At 37.1% G+C, this 27,521-nt stretch overlaps 1 protein-coding gene across 1 annotated transcript in view; it reads right to left on the bottom strand.

Moving 5' to 3' along the window:
* The window catches only part of USP34 (ubiquitin specific peptidase 34), a 213,212-nt gene that overhangs the window by 25,633 nt on the left and 160,058 nt on the right, over nt 1-27,521 (bottom strand). The window contains 15 exon segments of the mRNA XM_021711053.1: nt 1,757-2,391; nt 7,663-7,810; nt 9,479-9,583; nt 10,417-10,461; nt 10,541-10,645; nt 10,735-10,783; nt 16,375-16,526; nt 17,670-17,744; nt 17,836-18,004; nt 19,033-19,118; nt 21,994-22,074; nt 24,324-24,389; nt 24,510-24,557; nt 24,650-24,725; nt 24,814-24,878. Coding sequence (XP_021566728.1) covers nt 1,757-2,391; nt 7,663-7,810; nt 9,479-9,583; nt 10,417-10,461; nt 10,541-10,645; nt 10,735-10,783; nt 16,375-16,526; nt 17,670-17,744; nt 17,836-18,004; nt 19,033-19,118; nt 21,994-22,074; nt 24,324-24,389; nt 24,510-24,557; nt 24,650-24,725; nt 24,814-24,878 — 1,905 coding nt within the window.

The following is a 27,521-nucleotide window of genomic DNA, read 5'->3' as shown; positions in this document are numbered from 1 at the left end:
AGTAAAGACTTGCTCTTCTAACACATACTTGTCAATGAACAGAAACCCCCAGCTTCTATTTTTCAAGACATGTCCCTGGATGAACATCTGAAGTTACAAAACTAGTGCTTTAAGTTCCATTTTCATGAAAATTTCCAACAGATGAGTTCTACAATAAAGGACATTACATTTCACTGATGTCATGGGCAAGAAACACCATGTGGGGGATATGTATTCTAACCCACAGGCGCTCATCAGAGGTATATTTAACTATGGACATCACATTTAGTAACTAAATAAAACATTATTTATGTGAATACAATAAAGACAAATTAATTGAATCTTAATAAATCCTGTCCTGACTCATTTGAAGTCAGAAATACTCTCTCATTCTATTTTTTTTTTTTTTTTGAGTTGGAGTCTTACTCTGTCGCCCAGGCTGGAGTGCAGTGGCACGCTCACGCCACCGCAGCCTCGACCTGCTGGACTCAGGAGATCCTTCTGCCTCAGCCTTCCAAGTAGCTGGAACTACAGGCACATGCCACCAAGCCTGGCTAATTTTTTGATTTATTGTAGAGCCGAGGTCTCGCCAAGTTGCCAAGGCTGGTCTCGAATCCTAGGCTCAGGTAATCCTCTAGCCTCTGCCTCCCAAAGTTTTGGGATTACAGGTGTGACGCACCACACCCAGCTCATTCTATATTCTTCTAAATAAGCTTTGGTTTTGCATTTCTTGGTACTTAATACATTTACTTTCTTTCTTACAGTACAGGCATTCTAATTTTCTCAACTAGAATTAGATTACTCTTCCTGAGTGAGAGATTCTAAACAACTCACTAGAGCATCTAGAAAGAACAGTTTAGTCTATCAAGGACAGTCTATCCATAAAGGACAATCTACAACAGAGGGTAAGAGGCAACAGTGAAAAGTAATATCCAGCCTTTATAGAAGAGAAACATTTTAATATGAAACCTAAAAACAGTGTGCAGAGAAAAAGGAATCCAATGCACTGCATATACTCAGATCCTGACAGATCTCTCAACCATTTCATTCTCTTGGCTACAGTTTGAGAAAAAAATACTAGGGAATACCACTTGCTTGAGATAAAAATATTGTTTATAATGAATACCTAATTTTTAAATAGTAAAGTATTCACTTTCTAAAACTGTTACACAAAGCTAGCTTTTTAAAACTAGGCATACATGAAGAACAAATTTACAAAACCTCAAATTAAAATAAGTTCCATTAGAAATAAAAATTTGGCTGGGCGTGGTGGTTCAAGCCTGTAATCTTAGCACTTTGGGAGGCTGAGGTGAAGGGATTGCCTGAGCCTACAGGTTCGAGAACAGCCTGGGCAACTTCGCAAGACCTCATCTCTATAATAAATCAAAAAATTAGCCAGGTGTGGTAGCACACGCCTGTAGTTCCAGTACTTGGAAGGTTGAGGCGGAAGGATTGCTTGAGCCCAGCAAGTTGATGCTGGGGTGGCTGTGAGAATGCCATTGCACTCCAGCTTTGGCGACGGAGTGAAACTCCAACTCAAAAAAAAGAAAGAAAGAAAGAAAAATTTAACGTCAATGTAAGTTTAGAAAAGTTACCTTCATACTTATTAATTTAACAATATAACATTTCCTATGTGTATTCGAGGAGATAAATATATATTAAGTTCTTAATAAAGAATGGCTAAACTTAGGCTATTCTACATTTCGCCACTACTTCCCACAAGGAAAAAAACAGGTATTTCCAATGAATTTGAGGATACAGATAGAAGATTACTCACTCCAGGGTATTGGCTGGCATGTGGTGTAAGATTCTTAAAGGCCCACTGGATGTTCTGGTGAGAAGCCAGTTGTCGTGTGAATGCAGGAGACTGCTCACAGCAGAGCCTCAGAATGCCATAGTAGGCAGGCAGCATCCCACGGTTAAAAAGCACCACATCCTGATCATCATGGTCAGCAAGGATGTAATTGAAGGCAATGTTCTTGGTTACCACTGGGTTCTGAACAATAAGGCGGATATTCTCTGGACAGTCAGCACACACATTGTACCAAAATGAAAGCAAAGCCTGTTTATTGTGATTTGTAGCTATTGCTGGCTCAGAAAGTTTAGGCTGGAAAAGGTTCCACAAATCCATGAAATATGTGGAAAACATCAGCTTCTCAGTTTTGGAAATTAAACAGTAAGTCATAAAGCTAAAATAGGGCACTAGCTTTGTAGTGCCATGGACAGCAGCATCAACATAAAGTTTGGCTCTCGAGAGCAAACCAAGGAGCACGTTGTAGACCTGATGTAGGACTACTGTTGTGTCTGGACTGAGTGGAAGGTCACGGGTTGGGATGTGCAAAGACCTTGTTGACCGGAACATCTGGCGGAATGAATTGCTTGGTATAAGGGACACCAGAAGATAAGCTGCAGCTATAAAATGTAAAACAAAACTGTCAGATCCTTATAAGATATAAAATAGACTGAAGAACAGTCATTAATCACAAAGCCACTGTTCCCTTTAATAATTAAAATGAATAAAAATTAAGGGACATGAACATTTCTTAATATCTTTCTACTCTCCCCTTGGCCCCACAGAAAGATCCCAAGGGGTGATAGAAAACAGACACCTTCCGTTCTGCCATTATTTTTGAAGTGGTAACAACAATTGCCATTAGCAGAAACATTTTTTAAACCTATTTTGTTTAGTTTGCCCATAATGTAAAATTTTCCCACATACTTTATCATTTATTTCTTCTCAGGATATAGTATGATTCACCAGAGGGAACAAAGCATTTGGGGCCAGAAGACCTATCAAAAGGTGCCTAACATGGTCAAACCACTTAATGTTTCATGGTCTTAGTTTTCTTCTTAATTAAAAAGTAATGGTAAATTATTTTATAATACTTTACACATAATTGTAAAATGTGTTTAAGTTATAAAGACAGAGTGAGATCTATATAAAAGTCCTATGAATATATCAGATTATATATACTAATTACAGAACATTAACTGGAAAATCTTTAAGTCTTCTAAGGCTAACTTTGCGCTCAAAAAACAAATCCCTCCTTTAACATACCTGAAAACTGTTATTAAGGCTATGTTATAATTCTGAGAGGTTAATGACCTATTAGTTGAGTCCATTTATAAAAAAGTAGTTACTGTGAGCAAAGGATTGAGCTAGGTGCTTTGTAAATATCTCATTTAATCCTCACAATCATCCTGGAGGTAGGTGACATTACATTGGAAAATCTGAATCTTGGAGAAGCAAAGACCAAGGTCACCCAGATAAAGATGTGGAGTCTAGATTAGGCCTTGAGAAACAATGATGATGAAGACAATAATGATAATGGTAAAACAATAGTAGTGATAACAACAATAATACGAACTGCTAACATTTACTGAATGCATGCTATTTGATATCATAATGTGGCAAGCACTGTTTTTTTAAATCTCCATTTTCACTAAGGCTTAAAACACTGAGACTACCTCAGATTATACTGCTAATGGCAGAGTTGGTAGTCAAACCTAGATTGTCAGACTCATGGGCTAATGCTCCTAACATTTACTACAGAACCTCCTCAAGACTATCTAATGCTTGAGTTTTGGTTCTTTCCAACACCCACTAGGTCTGTCTCCCTCTATTCTATCTACAATTTGGTAATTTCCATCATATTGCCAAAGCAAATAAAGTTAGCATTTCTCAAATTAATTGTGGTTTATTTTAAAAATTTATCTTCAAATTATGCTTTGTGTATAATACTCTATTTTCTACGTTTCTTTACTTATATATAAGTGTGATTAGTATTATTTTTTTAGGCTCAGTTTGCTATGTGTTCAAATGCAAAAATTTCGCATGTGAGCATTATCCTGATTAATTTTAACTTCCACTGATAAAAGTAATTTCTGATTTTAAAGTCATTCACATGGGTTTGAGACCAGCCTGACCAACTTGGTGAGACCTCATCTCTACAATAAATCAAAAAATTAGCTGGGTTTGGTGGTGCATGCCTGTAGTTCCAGCTACTTGGAAGGCTGAGGCAGAAGGATCGCCTGAACCCAGCAGGTCAAGGCTGCAGTGGCTGTGAGCAAGTCATTGCACTCCAGCCTGGGCAACAGAGTGCGACTCCAACTCAAAAAAAACCAAACAAAGTCATTCAGCCGGTGTGGTGGCTCACACCTATAATCCCAGCACTTTGAGAGGCCGAGGTGGGAGGACTGAATGAGACCCCAGGTTTGAGAGCAGCCTGGGCAACTTGATGAGACATCTCTACAATAAATCAAAAAGTTAGCTGGGCATGGTGGTGCGTGCCTGTAGTTCCAGTTACTTGGAAGACTGAGGCAGAAGGATCACATGAGCCCAGCAAGTTGAGGCTGTGGTGGCTGTGAGTGTGTCACTGCACTCAAGCCTGGGCAACAGAGTAAGATTAAAAAAAAATCCACTCAATGTAAGTTATATACTTTCATGTCAATGGTCAATTTTTAAAAATTGGGCAGCAGAAAATAAATAAATAAATACATTTTTTGGAAAATCCTAGAAAGTTGAAACAACTCTGAGACCATGGACTTGCCACCAAGATTTTACAATTAACATTTTGCTTTCTTTAAAAACAAATAGGAAGGTTAATCTGGAAAAAAAGGGACATTTGATCATCGTGTTAAAAATTGCCTTTCTATAACCTAAGAATCGTTGGGTCTAGTTTTATACAACAGAAAACTTAAATCTTCCATTTCTACATAGCAACTCTTCAACTACTTTAATACATCATTTCTCCATTTTTAGTCTTTTCTCTGTATCAGATGTTCTCAGTCATTTCTTTATTTTGTTGTATTCAGAAGTATTTCTTCATTATTATTGTTACTTTAAATATGAGATGGGTGGGATCTTCCTATGTTGCCTAGGCTGGTCTGGAAATCCTGGGTTCAAGTGATCCTTTCAAAGTGCTGGGATTATAGGCATGAGCCACCACAAGCCCAGCCTATATTCAGAAGTCTCTCTTTTGTATTTTTTGGGGGGTTGGAGTCTCACTCTGTCACCCAGGCTGGAGTGGAGTGGCATGCTCATAGTTACTATAGCCTTGAACTGCTGGGCTCAGGTGAACATTCTGCCTCAGTCTTACTTTGTTTTCCTACTATATTTCCAGTATCTTTTTTATTATTATTATTCATTTTATTTATTTTTGAGTTGAAGTCTCACTCTGTTGCCTCGGCTGGAGTACAGTGGCACCCTCATGGCCATCAGAGCCTCTACCTGCTGGGGTTGGAGATCCTTCTGCCTCAGCGTTACAAGTAGCTGGAACCACAAGCACGCACCACCATGCCCAGCATTTTTAAAAATTTTATTGTAGACATGAGGTCTTGCCAAGTTGCTCAGTGGTCTGAAACCCCTGGACTGAGGCAATCCTCTTGTCTCTGTGCCACTGCACTCCAGCCTGGGGAATAGAATGAGACTCCAACTCAAAAAAAGAAAAAAAAAAAAAAGAATGATACTTCAGAAAGAAAAGAATGCCATTTCCTCAGAACCATCATCAATATTAGGTGTAACAGCTGGCTAAAACATTTTTTTGGGAGGGGGTCAGCATAGGTTTTTAAAATTGCTTTATGCTTAGGTGACAGGACATGAATACCAACCAGCACACATGTTAGCACTTATGAATTTCCCAATATAGTGGAGTTAACTAAACCAGCAAGAAAAATAAGCCTATAGCCGGGCTCGGTGGCTCAGCCTGTAATCCCGCGCCTTTGGGAGGCTGAGGTGAGTGGATTGCCTGAGCCCGCGGGTTTGAGACCAGCGAGACCTCATCTCTACAATAAATCAAAAAATCAGCCGGGCATGGTAGCGCATGCCTGTAATTCCGGCTACTCGGAAGGCTGAGGCGGAAGGATCGCTGGAGCCCAGCAGGTGAGGCTGAGGTGGCTGGGAGGGCCACCGCACACCAGTGTGGGCAACAGAGTGAGACTCCTTAACTCAAAAAAAAAAAAAGAAAAGAAAAGAAAAATAAGCCTATGAACAGAATGCCAATGCCAATCCTTGTGTCCCTTCCACTAAAAAGATTTCTCTCAAACAAACCTTTTATTTTAAAATAGGTAGAACAGACAATTCCGATCCATAGCTCACTCAGTTTTTCCTCTTGTTAGCATCTATTATTACTATGGTACATTCGAAAAAACCAACATTATACTATCAATGTGAGCACATTACTATTAAACCAAACTGCCTTTTTAGATTTCACTAGTTTTGCCCTAATGTCCTCTTTTTGGTCTAGGATCCCATGTAGTATACTTTATATTTAGTCATCATGTCTCCTTAAGTTCTTCTTGGCTGTGACAGTTTCTCAGACTCTCCTTGTTTTTGATTTCCTTGTTCTGAGGAATACTGGTTAGGCATTTCATAAAATATCCCTTGAGCTTTTCTGATGTCATGGTTAGACACTTTATAGATTTTCTTAGAGAAAGACTACCAAGATAAAGCATGCTTCACATCACACCATTATCAAGGGTATATGCCGCTATCAACTTGACTAACCAGCAATGATGTTAACTGTAATCACCTAGCTGAGTTAGTGTCTGTCAGGTTGCTTCACTGTAAAGTTACTGCCCCCATCCCCTACACTATATTCACTGGAAGCAAGTCACTAAAGTCATAGGCAAGGAATAAGGAATCAAGCTCTACTCCTGGGGGTGGGAATGCATGTACATAAATTACTGGGAATTATTTTTCTCCATTTTTATTCAATTATTTATTTCCATCAGTATAGACACATGGACATTTTATATTTTGGGTTATAATCCTGTGCTATGTAATTTACTGTGTTACTCAAACTGTTCCTGAGTTGGCAATCGGGAGTTCTTTCAGGTTAGCTCTATGTCCTTTGACATATCTCCAATATTTTGCTTTTTGAGTACTTTCTCACTTTCTGGAACTACAAGATACACCAGGCTCATTTTGTATATTCCCTGCCCGGCCCTAAAACCAGCCATTTCTTCAAGGAACTGTGAATCCTTTTACTTGGAAAATGGTGTTCAGAATCCAACATCTGGATACTGGATGTGTTTATGGCTTCTGAAGTGTCACTGATTCTAAGGCTTTCTCAGCAAACAGCTAGACAATGTTTCCAGTAATTAAATGCATTTCAAAAATTAACTACTTTGATTTCACTTCTTTGAACTATCATAAGTAAACATATTCTATATTTATTTACAAGGAATTTTCTATTTTGTGAAATCTCTATTTTTGATTATTTGCCCATCTGTCTTCCAAAATCTTTATTTTTCACTGGCTTGTGTACAATAAAGGTTATCATTTAATGCACATAATTTCAGTCACTATTTTCTCTCATCTTGTCTTTATTACTATTTTATTCTTAACTTTCTCAGGAGTTCCTTTCCAGTTAGGAATTTCTGACCCTTTACTCTCTTCACTAATGCTGATCATGTCTTATCACTCTATCAAGCAAAGAAACAAAAGTGATATTAGTAATAATGTCACCCAAGAAATAACAGGATTTCCTATCCTTAAAAACACTGTAGATATTTGTAAAACACTATCAGAGGTTTCCAAATACTAATATAACTTTGGTCTTTAAAAACAACATCTCTAAGAATTTCGCATTGTACAACAATGGGCATATCATAGTTGCCAAAAACAAAACAAAACAACTTTGAATAGCAAATGTTTTGCTAAATTCTGGATATTTGACTTACAAGTCCTGACTCTAGGATAATTGTGAGCCAAAAGAAACCGCTCGACCCAGTTTTCCATATTCTGTAGGACCCAGCTGTGTGCCAGTTTATTTCGGGGTGTCTGTACTGCCAACCAATCCAGACACTGAGAAGGATTGTATTCAATCACCTACAAATAAAATGACAAGAACAGAATATAAGGCCAACTGAATGAGCAGTTACTTTTTTACTTACTTTTTATATATGCTATTAAACACTTACAGCTAAGATAGTTTTTTGAAAACTAGGGCTTAAAGGAAGTCTCATCTATGTTTCTTTTCCATGTGTAAAGCTACTTAACTTTTATCAACAGGAAATGTTCAGAAAAACTTGTCATCAGTTACAAAATAAATTTAAAGTAACTGAATACTAAGTTACTTAAAGTACTAACTTAAGTAACATAAGACAGATATGAGTAAAGCAATGACTTTTAAGTCTTGCTAAATTAGTAAATTTACTTAAAAACACTTTTAATTCTCTGAGGTTTCTCATTTTTACTTTACTTATTCCATGCCCAACCTATTATTAAGTGAAAATGTAAAGTAGCTCATTGGACTGCTGCGGAGAGTTTTTCATGGGAAATGGGAATCTTAGGAAACTAGAGCACAGGCTGGCAAACTATGGCACACAGGCTAAATTTTGTAGCTTTTTTGTTGCTTTACTGAAATATAGCCATGCCCTCTCATTTATTGTTCATGGATGCTTTACAGCTGAAACAGCAGAGATAAGTAGTTTAAATAGAAACTAATTCATTTGTCCTCATTCTTTAGGGAAAAGATTTGCTGATCTCTGGTCTACAGTTTTTCCACCATTTACCAAGGAGAAATTTTGTGATTCTAGAAAAAATAAAGTGGTTAGTGCTCCCTTTACCATTTCTGTTAATTCAGAAAATACCCAGTTTGTATTTCTAGGGCTTATCTGCTTTATGGAATCTTTTTTGTGGGCAGGGCAATGATAAATTTTGTATTTAATTGGAGATGGGGTCTCACTGTCACCCATGCTAGAGTACGGCGACCTGCTTCTAGCTCACTGCAGCCTTGAACTTCCAGGTGCAAACAATCCTCTTGGCCTAAATCTCCTGAGTAGCAAAGACTACAGGCACACACCATCACTCCCAGCTTTTAAAATTAATATTCATTTTGTAGAGATGGGGTCTCGAACTCCTGGGCTCAAGCAATCCTCCTGCTTTGGCCTCCCAAAGTGGTGGAATTACAGGCATGAGGCAGTGCACCCGGCAGTAATGAGAACTTTCATTGGCTGAAGTTATTTACTTACTTTACAAGAATGTCTTCAATACATCTAGGAGGCTAGCTATAAACTCTTCTCTTTCCCAAACTATCTAACACTCTTCCTCTTCTCCCGAACTGAGATTTACTAAAACCATTTTAAAGTAGAAACTGGTACTCAAAATGGTAGCGACTATATTATAAAAATCAAGTAAATAAATACTAGGCAGGGTGTGGTGACTCATGCCTGTAATCCCAGAATTTTGGGAGGTTGACACAGGAGGATTGCTTGAGCTCAAAAGTTCGAGACCAGTCTAGGCAAATATAGCAAGACCTCATCTCTTCAAAAAAATAAAAAGTTTGCTGGGCATGGTGATCCGTGCTTGTAGTCTCAGCTACTCAGGAGCTTAGGTAGAAGGATTGTCTGAGTCTAGGAAATTGAGGCTGCAGTGGGCCATGATCATGCCACTGCATTCCGGCCAGGGTGACCGAGTGAGATCATGATTCAAAAAAAAAAAAAAAGAAAAGAAAAAAAGAAGGAGAAAAGGAAAAAAAATCTGCTGAAGACTTACCTCCCATATCCTCTGTAAAATGTAAGATGCAAAGGGAGGCATTCCTGGTGGTCCACCAGCAAACTCCATAAGCATAGTCAACAATTTAAAGAAAGGATTGGCTGCCTGTAAATATATACATGACTGTATGTATTTATCAGTTTGAACTCATCTCTTTCAACAGAAAAGAAACATACTCTTTTACATAACACATTTAAATCTGCTATGTTAGGTAAGCAGAGCTTAGTCAGCACTTTTGCATGTAAACCTGAACTACCAAAAAGCAGCAGGTTAAGCTAGGGCACATAAAGTTAATTGAGTGGTAGCCACATGTAACACATTTTTCTGGATGTCAAATGTATTGGAAAACAGATAATTTCAAAATATTTTATTTTTTAAATTGACAAACTCTGTACTCATGTGCTTATGATGGGCAACAGGGTGTTTTGAAATATGTACACACTGTTGAACGGCTAAATCAAGCTAATTAACCTACACATTACCTCACACACTTATTTTTTGTCAGAACATTTAAAATCTACTCTTAGTGATTTTCAAGTATACAATCCATTGTGATTAACTATAGTCAGTATTATACAAAAGATTCCTTGAACTTATTTATTCCTCCTGCCTAACTAAAATTCTGTATCCTTTGACCAACTTCTTTCCAATCCCAAAGTAAATTGTTAATGAAACAAACATGTTTTACTGAAAAATTAGATTAAGATTAACATTCAAGTGGCATTGTGATATATTGAGTTTATAAGTATATTTATATTTAATTAGGAAAATTATATTTGTAATAAGACATGAGCAGGTTGTTCATTTTATTCACATTATACAACTTAAAAACAGGCTACGTTATGAGAAAAACCTTGCAAATTTGTTTTCAAAAACAATTAGGCTCATTTGAAAGCACTATCAGTAGTTTTAAAAACAACTAATAAATATTTACATACCTCAGGAGTTAACTTTGCTATTGATGTGAAAAGCATAGATACAATCTAAAACAGAAAAAGAAGGAGTTCAGGATATTCTTTTTAAAATTACCAAAAATCTTTAAGATTGCTCCTTAGCACTTACATGTTCTGCAAGTCGATTATTGTATCGACACAGGCTGAAAATCAGATTACAAGTTTGTCTTATATTGATGCCATCACGGATATGTTGAAACAAGAAGGGAAATCCCTATTAAAAGCAAACATTGTTCATTTAAGAACTGTGATGTTACTACTTTTGTAATGATCAAACTTGTCTAATATTAGAGAAGGTATTACCTTTCCTCCTGTTAATGCTGCCATATCAGTCTGTGATAATGTCAAATGCCTGAAAGAAAATATTAGTGAGAATAAGTTTTTCTTCCCTCTGTATCACTTTATAGTTACTTATGTTATGACATGCATCAAGATTGCTGATTCGGCCAGGCATGGTAGCTCACACCATTAATCCCAGAGCTTTGGGAGGCCAAGGTGAGAAGAATGCCTGAGCCCATGGATTTGAGAACAGCCTGGGCAACTTGGTGAGACCTCATCTCTGCAGTAGATCAAAAATTAGCCAGGCACAGTAGCGCATGCCTATAGTTCCAGCTACTTGGAAGGCTGAAGCAGAAGGATCTCATGAGCCGAGTAGGTTGAGGCTGCAGTGGCCGTGAGTGTGCTACTACACTCCAGTCTGGGCAACAGAGTGAGACTCCAACTCAAAAAAGAAAAAAAAAGGTTACTGATTCAACTATGTCTGTACCAACCTGCCAAAAAAGAGTTTTGGATTTTTTTGCTAGCTAGACCTGCTTGCTAAACATTTTTTAGGTAATTTTTCAACATTCCAGGAGTGGTAAATGTAGGCCTAAATCTACTTTATTTTCACCTAATTAACTCAATATTAAGACACTAGGATGATCGGATTTTTCTTAGTGTTTTCTTTTGGGGGTTACATAAGACCTCTCAAAACCAAGAGACTTCTAGTTTAAAATGACTACATATTTCTTTTCTTTTAGAGATGAGGTCTTGTTCTGTCACCCAGGCTGGAGTGTGGTACTGTGATCATAACTCACTACAGCCTTGACATCCTGGGTTCAAGTGATCTTTCACCTCAGCTTCCTGACTACAGGTATGTACCACAATGTTCATTTCTTCTTGTTTTTTTTCTGAAGACAGGGTCTCATCAAGTTGCTTAGGTAGGTCTCGAACTGTGACCTCAAGTGATCCTCCCATCTCAGCCTCCCAAGCAGCTGACAGGTGAGAACCACCATGCACAGATTGCATATTTCTTTGTAAACTTATAGAAAATTTCAGGTGTATAAAAAATAGAATAGCGTAAGTATCCCATCACTTGGCTTCCCATTTACCAAAATCATAGCCACTCTTGTTTCACTTGTAGCCCCACACATTCCATATGAATTGTTTGAGGCAATCTCCGGGATATTTATCGTTTAATTTTACTAATATTACTACACATTTGTTTTATTGTTTTTTTTATTTTTTGAGTCAGAGTCTCACTCTGTAGTCCAGAATGGAGTGCAGTGGCATGCTCACAGCCACCGCAGCCACGATCTGCTCGGCTCAGGCGATCCTTCCACCTCAGCCTTCCAAGTAGCTGGAACTACAAACATGCACCATCATGCCCAGCTAATTTTTTGATTTATTGTAGAGATGAGGTCTCGTCAAATTGACCGGGCTGCTCTCGAACCAGTGGCTCAGGCAGTCCTCTCACCTCAGCCTCCCAAAGTGCTGGGATTATAGGCATGAGCCACTGCGCCAGGCCATGTTTTTAATAACTACATTTAAAAAACATAACCACAGTATCAATATTCATATCCAAAATTAATCAGCGATTCCTTAGTATCATATAAAATCCAGCGTACATAATTCCTTAAGTTTTTTTAAAGTGTGTGTGTGTGTGTGTGTGTGTTTGTTTTGTTTTTCGCATGGAGTCTCACTCTGTCGCCCAGGCTGGAGTGCAGTGGCACACTCAGTCACCACAGCCTTGACCTTTAGACCTGCTAGGCTCAGGGGATTCCTCTGCCTCAGCCTTCCAAATAGCTGAAACTACAGGAGCAGCCACCATGCCCTGCTAATTTTTTGATTTATTGAAGAGACGTGGTCTCGCCAAGTTGCCCAGCCTGGTCTTGAACCTCTGGACTCAGGTAATCCACTCGCTTCTGCTGGGATTACAGGCTAAAAAAAGTTTTAGAGTTAACTTGTTTGAATCAGGAGTCAAATAAGTCCTTTGTCACAATTGGATAAATGTCTCAATCTTTCAATCTATTGATTTTTCCCTCCAACTTTGTTTTTATCTTGCTATTTATCTATTGAAGAAAGTAGGTCATTTGTCCTCTAGTTTCCCACATTTATATCTAGCTGACTGGTTTTTTTTCCTTCTATTCTTTTTATTTATTTATTTTTTCAGGGGAGAGGGCGAATGCAGTCCTCCACTACCACAAATTATGCAGTCAAGTTTCCCACATTTGGGGAAATTGCAGGGGTGAGCACATCTGGAATGCGATGGATAAGCCTTGCCCTGGGAAAACTACCCTCGTGATCATGGTATCTCCCCTGCCAGGTAAGTATTCTAGCTGATTGTTATTTTGTGGTGCTGTGTTAACATGTTTCTCTGTCCCAGTATTTCCTGTAAACTGATAGTTAGATCTAGGTTTGACTTTTTTTTTTTTTTTTTGAGTTGGAGTCTCACTCTGTCGCCCAGGCTGGAGTGCAGTGGCATGCTCCCAGCCATCACAGCCTCGACCTGCTGGGCTCCGGCGATCCCTCCACCTCAGCCTTTCAAGTAGCTGGAACTATAGGTCCGTGCTATCACGCCCGGCTAATTTTTTTGATTTATTGTAGAGATGAAGTCTCGCCAAGTTGCCCAGGTGGGTCTTGAACCCACGGATTCAGGCAATTCACTCACCTTGGCCTCCCAAAGCACGGGATTACAGGCTGAGTCACGGAGCCCGGCCAGGTTTGACATTTTAATTAAGGATATTTTGTAGGTGATAGTATGAACTTTCACCAGGAGGGGTTAAGCGTTAAGAGTTAGTCTTTTTCTAAGCTATTCAGTCAATGATGTCCATTGACTAGATTCATTATTTCATTTGGAATTGCAAAACTGTTATTTTAATTCCAACTGTCATGGCTCATTAACTAGCTCAAATACTTTTATGCTGACAAACTTCTCCTCAACCACCAATTGGTACCATGAGGAATATACTTTATGCAGGTGGAACAAATGCTTGATACCATTTCCATTATCAGTTTTTAGAACAATGATTTTATTTCCTAATACACACCCAACAGTTTCCAATAAGTTTATAAAACGTTTGTTTTAGGTATCATTATGAACTCATGGATTTAAACATCTTTGATGTTTTTCACAGTCCACTGCAGTGATTACTGATGCTCAAGTTGTCCAATGTCTGACCAGTAAAAATCTCTGTAAGTTGGTTCTTGTGTTCATTTAACATGACCTCAGTAGTCTTAGATAGCCTTCCTGGTTTCCAAACTTATAAAACATTCCAGGCTTCTGATTCATTTCTTTCCCACAAACTGGAATTAGTCAACTTCCCAAGAAATCCAAATTCTTTCAGTGGAAAATGAGATCTAGAAACTACAATCTAGATGTGAGGGGGTACTCATTGGTTCTGGGTTGTACAGGGTTTCCAAGTCTTTTCAGACCACAGAGGCAGGCAATACTTTTTCTGTTTGCTTAAGGTAAAATATACCATGCACTCTTAGTAATATTTCCAGTTCAGTTTTAAATAAAAAATGCAAAAACCCTACATTTTAATATTTTAATCTCTTTTCTTTTGCTGAAATTTTGGTTTCCAATGATACAAACCATTACGCATTTGATTTATTCTGTAACATACACGTAATACTTTCAGAATAACAATTCCAATAAATTATAAACAACATAATGACTAAAACAGTTTAGAATAACTTCATAATTATTTCTGTCCTCTATGTTCATCCCACTAGGAATTTACCTGCTTAATATACAGTTAGGTTCATTTATCTCACTATTTTTTGATTTTTAGGGATTGCTTCTCATTCATAATTATACAATAAATTTACATTACTCCAAAGGTAAATTTGCCAAGATTCTATTCCTGTCCCTTCCACCCTGTTTTCCCCATCTGCTGAAAGCCAGTTTTTTAAAAAAAAGATTTTGATTTGTAGTCAATTCTTGGTATTCGTGGTAGTGCTCTATAAGGTGTTTGTAAACAATGAATTAGCAAACACCAAATCATTATTCCTAGGGAAATACAGGATTAAATTCCTGCAAGTTACTGGTCAAAACATTTTTGTCAGCTGACCAATACATTACCTTGTTTTATGGGTGTTCCTGTTTAAAAACACCTTATTTAATACATATTGTTGATTCACCAACACTGAACTCACTGCCAACAGTATTACAACTCCTATCAGGGCCAGTGTGTTGGCTCAAGCCTCTAATCCCAGCACTTTGGGAGGCCGAGGCGAGATGATTGACTGAGCTTGGGGCTTCCGAGACCAGCCTGGGCAACTTGGTGAGACCTTATCTCTACAATAAAACAAAAAATTAGCTGGGTGTGGTGGCGTGTGCCTGTAGTTCTAGGTACGTGGAAGGCTGAGGTTGAAGGATTACCTGAGCCCAGCAGGCTGAGGTTGCAGTGGCCATGAGCAGCATGTCACTGCACTCCAGCCTGGGTGACAGAGTGAGATACTGGCTCATAAAATAAATAAATAACTCCTACCTGAATGAGACTTATCTAATACATGTACTTTCTCTATAAGGCACATCACACACAGCTTTCTTGAGCTCAGAAACACAAGATAGAACTTCAGCACTAAACTTGAAGGCCATTTGTTTATTTTATTTTGTTTAAAGATAGGTTCTTGCTGTGTTGCCCAGGCTGGAGCACAGTGGTTATTCATAGGCGCCATAGTACCACATTGCAGCAATGAACTCCTGGCCTCGAGTGGTCATTCCACCTTAGCCTCTCGAGTACATGGGACTACAGGTGCATGCCACTGTGCTTGGCTAAAGGTCATTTTAAGCAATAAAATCACCAATGAAAAGAATAAAAATTTGAGAAATGTTCACAGCATACACTGTTAAAAGTACATTTACTTACAATACAAAAACTAAAACAAGAAGGCAGACTGTTGCCTTGTCTGACCTCAGCTAGAAAAGCATGCGAGGCAACTCCAATTTTTTGACACTCTGCATTATGCACATGACTGTGAAGTACTGCAATAGTTCCCTGAATCTAAATTTTGGCATTACAAATACATTTTAGCAAGAAGATAAATTTGCAAATAGCAAGGGCGCAAATAGCGCGCACACAAACACACACACACACACACACACACTCTCTCTCTCTCACTCTGTTATAACTTCTCCTTTCTTAGAAAATATCATACTCTTTTCTACCTTTCTTCTTCTAGTAATAGATCCCAAAGATTTCTCTATGATAGTACAGATAAATTCCATATTTCCTTTTTTCAGCTGTAGAGTACTCTTTTGAGTGGATGCTATTTATTCAACTAAGTTCCCCTTTGCTGAATATTTGGCTGATTCCAGTTTTTGCTATTAGAAATATTGTTTCTCAACAGCTGTGCACATATAACTGTCTACATTTTGGGATACATTCCTAGAAATGAAGTTGCTAGATTAAACAATGAATGCACACTTAACTTTGCCAGATATTTTACTGTGTATTTCTTCAATGACTATTTCTAACATGAGTCAGAGACAGTCAGAATTTGATAGAAAGAACTGTAATTCTTAGGCCATAATACTTGATGAATAGTGGTGTTATTAATTAAAAGAAATTATATAATAAAAGCTAGTGAATTAATAGTGGTAAAACAATTGTGTTTTATAAATAAATAAATAAAACCAAACATGCTTTAAGCATTTGGAATGTTGAAACATTTCACCTTTCTGAGCGAGACTGTTCAACCAAAAGAGCAACTAAAGCTATCATCTTTTCAAGGGCAGCTGGCCTGTATTTTTCTTCTGCCAGAGAGAGGATATCTTCTTCTTCTTCTTCTTCTTCCCCTTCTTCCTCTGATAATACTTCAACTTGAGGCTATGTTGGAATAAAATTCAATTTTAATATGAGTAGTTTTAATGTCATTTTGAGAACAAATGGCCTGTTTTATACGTCTATCCAGGAGAGACAGTGGCAGAAGCATGTATCATGAAAAACAACCTCTCAGATGCTTAGCCTTACCTTAAAACAGTCTAAACCACATTCGGGCCAATTTTAGATTAAATTGGCAGAAATGTAAAAAAATAACAATTCTCAACACTGACTAATTTAACTCACCTAAAGAAATAAACCCTTCATTAATTTTTTTTCCCTTAAGCAAGCTCCATGGAAGATAAATCAGAATTAAAAAATTACAAATATGACAAAATAGTATTTTGTACTTAATAAAATGCCAGTAACACAAAAGAAGAAATCTTTATTTATAGTTCCAGATAATCGAAATAATGGGTACTTCAAGGAGTGACTTGAACTCTGAAATGCAACAGACTGTAAAGATTTAATGATCTAACAAAGCAAAAGAAGAACAGTCAAAGTAGGGAGCCACAGAGGCTGGAATTAGATAATACTAGTGTATATTATGCAAAGCATTACAGCATAGTGTTAAGAGTTTTAGCTTAGTAGTCTGAGCAAGGATCAAAGTCCAGCTCGCTGTGATCTATAACAAGTTAACTCCTCCACAAAATGGAGATATAAATAGGACTTATCTCTTATAGTTAAGAAGAGGATTAAATAAGAGGGCAAATAGATCATACAATCCAATGTGGTTGTTACAAACAATACAAAATTAATATACTTTAATATTATTAGTGGATTAGCTAATTTAGTTCCTGAAAGACTCTGACAAACTAAATGGCAAAGGGAGTAAAAATATGACCACCAAAATGTTCACCAAAACAATACACTGTTGTGGTAAGACTCAAAAGTAGGTGGTAACCACTGTACCTAAGTTTATTTGCTTTGTTCCAGGACCTTACTGATAATTTTTTTTACTCAGTTGTTTCTTTTCTTGCTATATCCATTAAAATTACATTAAAACATCAATCAATCTTAGACCCTTAACATTACCTAATATCAGCCCAGAAGGAACTTTAAACATTCTAATACCTCATGGCTTTGTATGACACAAACTATTGAAAACACAGCCTCTAAATACCTGGTATAAGAGAGAACTGTACTTACATTTTCAGGTCCTTTGGTTCCCATATAAAAATGTACCATTGTAGATATGGCTTGCAATGAAAGCAAAAATTGGCTCTAAAAATTAATTAAAAAATATAAAAGAAATTAAGTTCTCAGTACTGAAAATAGATACATAATCCAAGAAATAAACAAGATATAACCTCACCTCTTCTTCACCCATTTTTGCAAATTCATAAAGGAAGGCAAAATATTCCGTAAGATGTTTACTGTGAGGTTTTACACCATGTTCCATAATTAATAACAGAGTCCTCACAAATCGCGTGACACATGAACGACCGCCAATATCTTCTACTGAGGCATCCATATCATCTGACCTGAAAAGACAATTAAGATTTATCTTACAGATTGTATGAAAAGCCTGAGGACAGAGATTGTCTGCAAAGAAAAATATTTTTAAAAACCTGAATTTCTCTCTTTCATCTTTGTGACAATGAATATCAATTGCAATAATATAAGTATTTAGATTCTAATTACTATAGCTAACTAAATCAATCCAAACAAAAATAGTAAGCCATAAAGTTATTAGTTATTTGTAGACAATTCTGCAGGTACAAAACTTAAACAAAATAAAACAAAATAGTTATCCCTTCTAAACTTGTATTATACAGATTATTATTATTATTGTTATCATCATTATTATTTTTGAGTCAGAGTCTCACTTTGTTGCCCAGACTGGATTGCAGTGGCACAGTCACTGCAAACTCAACCTGCTGGGCTCACGTGATGCTTCCACCTCAGCCTTCCAAGTAAGCTGTATCAGGTGTGCACAACCATGCCCAGTTAATTTTTTGATTTATTGTAGAGACGGGGTCTTGCCATGTTGCCCAGACTGGTCTTGAATTAACTGGCTCAGGCAATCCTCTCACCTCTACCTCCCAAAGTACTGGGATTACAGGTATTAGCCACCGTGCCTGGCACAGATTATTTTTAAAAAGAAAAACTTTTCAGTGTGGGTTTAAAGAATACTTTGACTTAAAACAAACAAACAACTTTGTAGGGGATAATCAAAAAACTTAAAAATTAAGGCCAGGTGTGGTGGTCCATACCTGTAATCCCAGCACTTCAGGAGCCTGAGGTAAGAGGATTGCCTGACTAGTCTGGGCAACACGGCAAGACCTCTTCTCTACAATAGATCAAAAGAAATTAGCCAGGCATGGTAGTGACCACCTGTCGTCCCAGCTACTTGTAAAGCTGAGGTGGAAGGATTGCCTGAACCCAGGAGGTCAAGGTTGTGGTAGCTGTGATTGTACCATTACACTCCAACCTGGGCAACACAGTGAGATCCTGACTCAAAAGAAAAAAAAAAACCTAAAAAATTAAATGTTCAAAAAGTATTTCTTACCCATCTTCCATTCCTGGTTGCAAATAGAGATGAGCATGCACAGGTCTGAGTCTCTGAATCACATGGATACACAAACGCTGAAACATCTGTGAATAAAAAGATAAACCAAGAGCCAATTCATAAGATAACAAATATATTAAAAAGTTAACAAGGCGGAGGCAAGAGGATTGCCTGAGCCCAGGGGTTCGAGACCAGCCTGGGCAACTTGGAAAGACCTTGTTTCTAACAATAAATAAAAAATAAATCAGCAAGGTATGACGGTGCATGCCTGTGATTCCAGCTACTTGGAAGGCTGAGGCGAAAGGGTCACCTGAGCCAGCAGGTCAAGGCTGCAGTGGCCATGAACATGCCACTGCACTCCAATCTGGGTGAGAGTAAGATTCTGACTTTAACATTATTCAAAACGCTCTGCCATCCATTTATATTTTGACCACAGATTAGCTTTTGATATCCTAAAGCTTTCTTGGAGTTCAATTATAGACTAAAGATATGAGGCAAAGTTAGTATAAGAAACAATATGCAGTTTTATACAAGAGGAAAAAAAATCCAACAAACTACAGGTTTCAGTAATACAGATAATCAAAAACAAAGCTTCACAAAATCCTCTTAGCTATGGAGACACTGAGAAAAGAAAATCTAGTATTTCTCTCCTTTAGAAGTGTAGAGTGAGGCAGCGTAGTTGCTCTTCACAGGATCAATGGCTAAGAGAAGGAAATAGGATTTAAGTTTATCAAAAAGAAACATGGATTAAAAATCACTGGGGAGGCCAGGTGCAGTGTTCATGCCTATAATCCCAGCACTTTGGGAAGCCAAAGTGGAAGAACTGCTTGAGCCCAGGAGTTCGAGACTAGCCTAGGCAATATTATAAAACCTTGTCTCCACAAAAAATGAAAAAATTAGCCAGGCATGGTGGCACATGCCTATAGCTCCAGCTACTAGAAAGGCATAGGTAGAAGAATCACTGGAGGCCAACAGCTCAAATGTATGGTATAGTGAGCTGTGATCATAACACTGCACTCCAGCCTGAGTGACAGAGTGAGATCCTGACTCAAAAAAATAAATAAATAAATAACTGTGGATTAAAAAAAAATTTTTTTTAATTTTAATTTAATTTTTTCCAGTCGCCCAGGCTGGAGTGCAGTAACACACTCACAGCCACCCCAGTGTTGACCTGCTGGGCTCCGGTGATCCTTCTGCCTCAGACTTCCAAGTAGCCGGAACTACAGGCATGCGCTACCACACCCAGCTAATTTTTTATTTATTGTAGAGAACAGGTCTCACCAAATTGCCCAGGCTGATCTCGAAGCCTCAGGCAATCCACTTGTCTCACTATGGATTCTTTAAAGACATATAAATGACCGATAATCACATGAAAAAAATGCTTAACATCAATAGTTATTAGGGAATACAAACCTAAACCACATAAGACACCACTTCATATCCACTAGTATGGCTAAAATAAAAGACAATAATAAATGTGGAAAAAGAAATGGAGAAACTGAAATCCTTACATATCACTGAGAAGAATGTAAAATGTTGTTGTCACTATGAAGAATAGTTTGGTGGTTCTAAAAATGTACAAAGAAAATGAAAATATACGTCCAAACAAAAGATCTGCATTGAATGTTCACAGCAGCATTATTCAAAATAGCCAAAAAGTGGAAAAATCTCCTATGTCCATCAACTGACAAATGCATAAACAAAATATGGTATATATATTCAGTGAAATATTACTTGGCAGAAAAGAAAATGTAGTATGGACATGTGTTATAACATGGATAAATCCTGAAAAGATTGTTAAATAAAAGCATCAAGTCACAAAAGACCACATACTGTAGGATTCCACTTATATGAAATGGTCAAAATAAGCAAATACACAGAGAAAGCATACAGACTAGTAGTTGTTAGGGTAGAGGATAAAATAAGAAGTGACTGATAATGAGCACAGAATTTCTTTTTGAGTTGCAGTCTCACTCTGTCGCCCAGCTTGGAATGCAGTAGCACGCTCACGGCCACCACAGTTCAGGTGATCCTTTCATCTCAGCCTTCCAAGAGGCTGGAATTACAGGTGAGTGCCACCACACTTGGCTAATTTTTTGATTTATGTAGAGATGAGGTCTCACCAAGTTGCCCAGGTTGGTTTCAAACCTCTGAGCTCAGGCAATCCTCTCGCCTCCACCTCCCAAAGTGCTGGAATTACAGGCATGAGCCACCACACCCGGCCTAGAGTATGGGATTTCTTTTTGGGGTAACAATGTTCTAAAATTAGGCAGTGGTGACAGTTGCACAACTTTGTGAATACACTAAAAATCACTCAATTTTTCACTTTGAAAATTTTGAGTAAATTTCATGGTATTAAAATGGTAACTCATAGCAGGGCATGGTAGCGTGCGCCTGTAGTTCCAGCTACTTGGAAGACTGAGGCGAAAGGATCGCTGGAGCCCAGCAGGTCGAGGTTGCAGTGGCCGGGAGCGGCCACTGCACTCCAGTCTGGGCAACAGAGTGAGATTCCAACCCCAAAAAAAAAAAAAAAAAAAAGGTAACTCAATAACAACTGGAAAGTGGTGTAACAGTTCAGATCCAATCACAGAAATGAGTTATAGGCTATCCATTTAACTTTGAGGCCATTATAGTACCTTAACATGATTAGAATATTTAACAATCTAAAAAAGAATCAGTACAACTCATAAAGCATCTAGAGTAGAATCAGAAAAAATGGAAGTTAGTCTATCTTCCTATATCCAGAAAATGTGCATAATTTTAATTACTTGATTAGAGTAATAGCTGATGTTAAAAGAGCCCAGTGAAAACAACAGCAAAATGACTTTTATGATAGGAGGTAGATCTTTTCAAACTATCTTCAATGCTAGGTTAAAATATATTTAGAGGTAAATTTAGAATAATTAAATGGAAAGGCACTTATTTTTCAAGTAATTTTATTTCAAATACATTTTTCCTTACCTGTCTCACAATTTGATTAGGGCATTTAATTAGTATCTGCATTGGCCACCAGTCATCATCAGCCATGCGATCTAAAAACCACTGTAAGAAAACAGAGCATTACGTTAACGTTCAACTAATACTTGTTAGATGGGATAAAAATCACATAAATATTTTACTTATAGTTGATGTTTCAATTATTTTAAGTTCTTAACATAAAAGTTTTTGTAATTGTTAGAAAATCCAAAATCTACTATCATAAGGATTACCTCATTACACAATTCCATAGATGTCATTTATATCATAGTACACAACCTGCACAATGCCAACCTGAGGTCCTTATCATAATAAAATAGAATCCCATTTTCCTCTTGGCCCTTGTAAATGCCACAATGAGAAATTCCTGTGCCTATTAATAATATATGACGAGTATGATTCATTCTTTCATTTAAAACCAAATTATAAACTTATCAAGGCTATGGATTTATCAAATAGCCATGAGGGGGAGAACAGAGAAACATGTTAAACATAGTATCAGGAAGATGCAATCAACCAAAGATAGAATGTAGAAAATCCTACAGAACTAATGACACAAAATGGCATAGAAAGAAAATGTTATAGATGAAAGGAGATTTAAATCAAACCAACCAACTGAAAACAGTTTTGAGACAGAGAAAACTGAACATAGAATAGATATTAGATGACACTAAGAAATCACTTCTAATTTTACTGGGAGTGAGTGAAACTGTGGTGTTATATATATATAAAGTTTTCTATATATATATATATATAAAGATTTCGTCTATTAGAGATGTATCACTGAGTGTTTACTGGTGCATGATGTATTTGGATTTGCTTTAAAACACTTCAACTAAAGAAAAGGCATGGGGGATAGCAATAGACAAAACAAGACTGTTCCTTGTTGAAGCTGGGTAACAGGTACATAAGAGTTCATTATACCTTTCTACTCTTGTGCATGTTTCCAATTTTTCACTATAAGGTTTTAAAAAGTTACACTTTTGTGTTTGAAATTTCTGATGATCAGATTCCCTTACTGCATTTCTACAAGGTATAATTACAAAAATTTCTATAATAAATAAAATTATAAACTATAATTTTGTCTATCATATACTATGATGCTATCTCCCATCTCTGTAAATTCATAAGACTTGCATTTCTAAATATTAAGGTGGATTCATCTCTCTTAAAATAGGGGACGGGAAGGGAGATAAAATTAGGCATAAACTCATGTACTGAAATATATAGGATGTTTTTATGGGGAGTAGTGGAGGTAATAGGTGCTTCTAAAGCATTTTCCAGTAACATTCAAAAGTAGTTAAGAAAGCAATGAAAGGAAATTGGGAGATTTTGGCCATGGGGTGCAAAGTTTCAGTTATAAAATGAATACATTTGGGGGATCTTTTCTGGGGGGTAGAGACTCATTCTGTTGCCCAGGCTGGAGGGCAGTGGCATGCTCAAGTGATCCTTCCACCTCAGCCTTCCAAGTAGCTGGAGCTACAAGTACGTGCCACCACACCCGGCTAATTTTCTTATTTATTGTACAGATAAGGTCTTCCCAAGTTGCCCAGACTGGTCTCAAACCCCTAGGCTCAGGCAATCCTTTCATCTCAGCCTTCTAAAGTGCTGGGATTACAGGTGAGAGTCACTGCGCCTGGCCAATTTGGGGGATCTTATGTACAGCATCATGATTATAGTTAATAATTGTGTATTGCTCTGAATCCAAACTGACTCAGAAAATAAAGATTTAAAAAATTTAAAATATACTGTATTGTTTACTTGACATTTGCTAAGCAAACAGATATTAAGTCCTTACCACTCACACATATACATAAGTGGTGACAGATGTGTTAATGAATTTGACTGTGATAATAGTTTCATTATATATATAAATAACCATTTCATTATATATATATAGATAACCATTTCATTATATATATATACACACATATATATAAAATCATCTCATTGTATGCCTTTAATATACAGTTTTTTCCAGTATACCTCATTAAAGCTGGAAAAACAGAAAACAAAATGAAAGTAGTTAAGAAATGTCTCAAAGAATCTTTTGAATTTCCTGTACTTTTTTCTTCTATTACATGAACCTTCAAATAATTTAATCAACAATTCTATTAGTATAATGGAGTTGACATATAAATTATAACTTGCTTAGCTATCAAATGATTTCAGAAATAATTTTCATTTGGCTCCCTATATTTTCAGCAGATAAAATAATTTTGCTGTAGTATCTTAGATAAGAAAAAAAGAATAAAAAAGAATCTTAAGCTATATATTATTTATTGAATAATATATTTATTGAATATTCACCTCACCTCACAAGCTGCTTGGCTATTATTAAACTGTTTTGTCAATAGTTCAATCCACTGAAGCATGGTGGGCTAAAAAAGAAAAAGAAGCCAGTCAAGGCATATGGACTTTTGATCTAAAGATAACAAAAATCAAAAGATACCTGATAAATAATATAAATGACACAAAAATCCACAGTATAAAAGATGTACCTTTTCTTTTGAGTGAATAAATGTCTCTAGGACAAAGGAAGTACTTAACTGTAAGAAAAGATAAAGTTAAGCAAAAAAGATTTAATTATTTTAAAGTAATAAATTTTGACAAAATTAACTAATTTTTATAAATTCATTACCTTTGCTGTCATTAGGGATACAGCTTTAGGATCTGGTAATGTACTGGGAATACAACTACACAACTGCCACATAAACCTAAAATTTAAAAAGAATAATTTAAAATTTGTACAGAATAAGATTTTTTATGTGTAAAAAAAACTACTACTAAATTTACCAAACTTACCCAAAATATGTATGTTCAAAAATGTTTTTGTCTTGGAGGAACTGCATATTATCATGCCAAATCCACTGAAGAAAAATATGTAACATCAGATATTAGAAGGCAGCTTACTTTAATACATTTTACCAATATTGAATTAAAGAAAAAAAAACAAGTATTCTCTAAAAAACCATAAAAGAAAAAAACAAAAAACATGCACTTAAATTCATTATAATTTTCTCCCAGGTATGTGGAATATAAATGGTAGTTACTAAACCTAATTTCAAGATTACTTATCTGGCTACCTCAAACAATCGTGGGTTGTTTCCTATTCACAAAAATTTTGAAATAATTCCAAAATCCCATCTGTCTGAAGAGCAAGCATATAAATGAATAAAATATAAGTCATGTTGCATTTTGATACAAACAGATTATAAAAAAATTTAAAAGATGGGAAAATTTTAAAAATTTAATTCAGATTGGGAAACCTAAATCAGAGGTGATTTCTTTGCTTATAAAAATCATGAAAAATGATTATTTCTGATACTAGGCCTATAGGATCACTCTGCTGTTTTCCTTTTTCTGTACTGATCTGAACACCTTAAACATGCTGTTTCAGGCTGGGTGTGGTGGTTTACATCTGTAATCTCAGCACTTTAGCAGTGGGAGGACTGCTTCAGCCCAGGAGTTCAAGGCCAGCCTGGGCAACCTAGCAAGACCTCTTCTCTACAACAAAATTAGCTGGGCATGGTGGCACGTGCCTGTAGTCCCAGCTACTTGGGAGGCTGAGGCAGAAGGACTGCCTGAGTCTAGAAGTTTTAATCTCCGATGAGCCATGATAATGCCACTGCACTCCAGCCTGGATGACAGTCTGAGTTCCATAAAATTGTTTTTTTCTAGATGTTCTGATTATTGGTATTATGGGCTGTCTTTCTTAGCACTATATTTCTCATTCTGTTTTGGAATATTACATGCAGGTTCATTTTGGCCTAAATGTCCCAACCTTATCTTTAATCTCCCACTAAAGATTTTCAACTACCCCTACTTGCCTCTCCAGCTCACGACACTAATTCTGAAGCACATCTTATTGTGTATGAGGGTTCCTGCTCCACAGTGATATTTAAGAAATCATAGGCCGGGCTCGGTGGCTCAGCCTATAATCCCAACGCTTTGGGAGGTTGAGACGGGTGACTGCCTGAGCCTGCGGGTTCGAGAGCTGCCTGGGCAACTTAGTGAGACCTCGTCTCCACAATAAATCAAAAATTAGCCAGGTGTGGTAGTGCGCGCCTGTAGTTCCAGCAACTTGGAAGGCTGAGGTGGAAGGATCGCCAGAGCCCAGCAGGTCGAGGCTGCGGTGGCCCGGAGTGTGCCACTGCACTCGAGTCTGGGCGACAGAGTGAGACTCCAACTCAAAAAAAAAAAAAAAAAAAGAAAGAAAGAAAGAAAAAAAAGAAATCACAAACCCAGTCACAAAATAGACTGCTTCAGAGTTCTTGAGCACTTCCAGGAACACAAGCTTTCAATGAAGTACTATATCCCAAGGAGGGTTTTACAGCATTCAGTGTCTTTTCACAACAAGGGTGCCCCATTCCAAACTCTGGTTTCCAGCCATGAGCTCAGTTCTAGATCCTGTGTCATAATTTTGTCTCCTTAATCCCATAAAAGCCTAATTCTTGGTCAACATTATCTCTTTCTGGATCTAAAGCAGCTTTAAGTCCTGCTCTATTTCTGTTGTACTGAAAACACTCATCTTTTTTTTTTTTAAGTGAGAAAGCAGGATTTATTAGGGGACAGGAAAGTTCCCACATGGGAGAGGACCCCAGGGGGTTGCCGCATCTGTTTTTTATGGTCCTTTTTATATTGTATAATTACAATGTATTTGAAGCCAACTGGGTATGTCTAAGCAAGAAATTACTGCTCCACAATAATCATTACCTTAATAAGCTCCCTAGCTATTTTCTATACAACTATCAAGTCTCATCTTGGGCCACTCTTCTTTGAACTTACTATATATCATGGCCATACAGGTCATTGTTCAGTTCCCAAAACACGCTAACCAGCCAGGTGAGGTGGTTTACGTCTATAATCCCAGCACTTTGAGAGACCGAGGTAAGAGGATTGCCTGAGCCCCCAGGTTCGAGAACAGCCTGGACAACTCAGTGAGACCTCATTTCTACAATAAACCAAAAATTAGCCTAGCATGGTGGTGCGTGTCTGTGGTTCCAGCTCCTTGGAAAGCTGGGGTGGAAGGATCGCCTGAGCCCAGCAGGTCAAGGCTGCGGTGGTCATGAGCATGCCACTGCACTCCAGCTTGGGCGATAGGGTGAGACTCCAACTCAAAAAGCAAAAAAAACATGCTAACAAGCCCTTTCTGAGAACTCTACTTGCCATATCCATAACAATCATTACAAAATTACATACTTGATCTCTTTTAAGGTGCTAAAATTTTCTGTTATTTGGGAAAGTCTATTAATAACTATGCTTTAACTGTATAATCTAAAGACTCAGACTGTGGTTTATATCCAAAACCTATATTAATGTCAATTTATGCAATATTTTAAATTTATTTTTAAAGTAGAACATATGTAGACACGTTCATTTAAAAATAATAGGCTGAAAAAATACAGAAAAGAAGTGGTTGGTTTAGATCTTCAGTGAGGAATTTTCTAACGTACAGGCATACCTTCTTTTATTGTGCCTCAGATACTGATTTTTTTTTTTTTTTTTTTTTT

This window comes from Carlito syrichta, unplaced genomic scaffold (genome assembly GCF_000164805.1).
Source record: "Carlito syrichta isolate Samal-C Ts95f unplaced genomic scaffold, Tarsius_syrichta-2.0.1 Scaffold301837, whole genome shotgun sequence".
Taxonomy (NCBI): Eukaryota; Metazoa; Chordata; class Mammalia; order Primates; family Tarsiidae; genus Carlito; species Carlito syrichta.
Note: the sequence above shows the minus strand (reverse complement) of the source record. Positions and strands in the feature narration are given on the sequence as shown.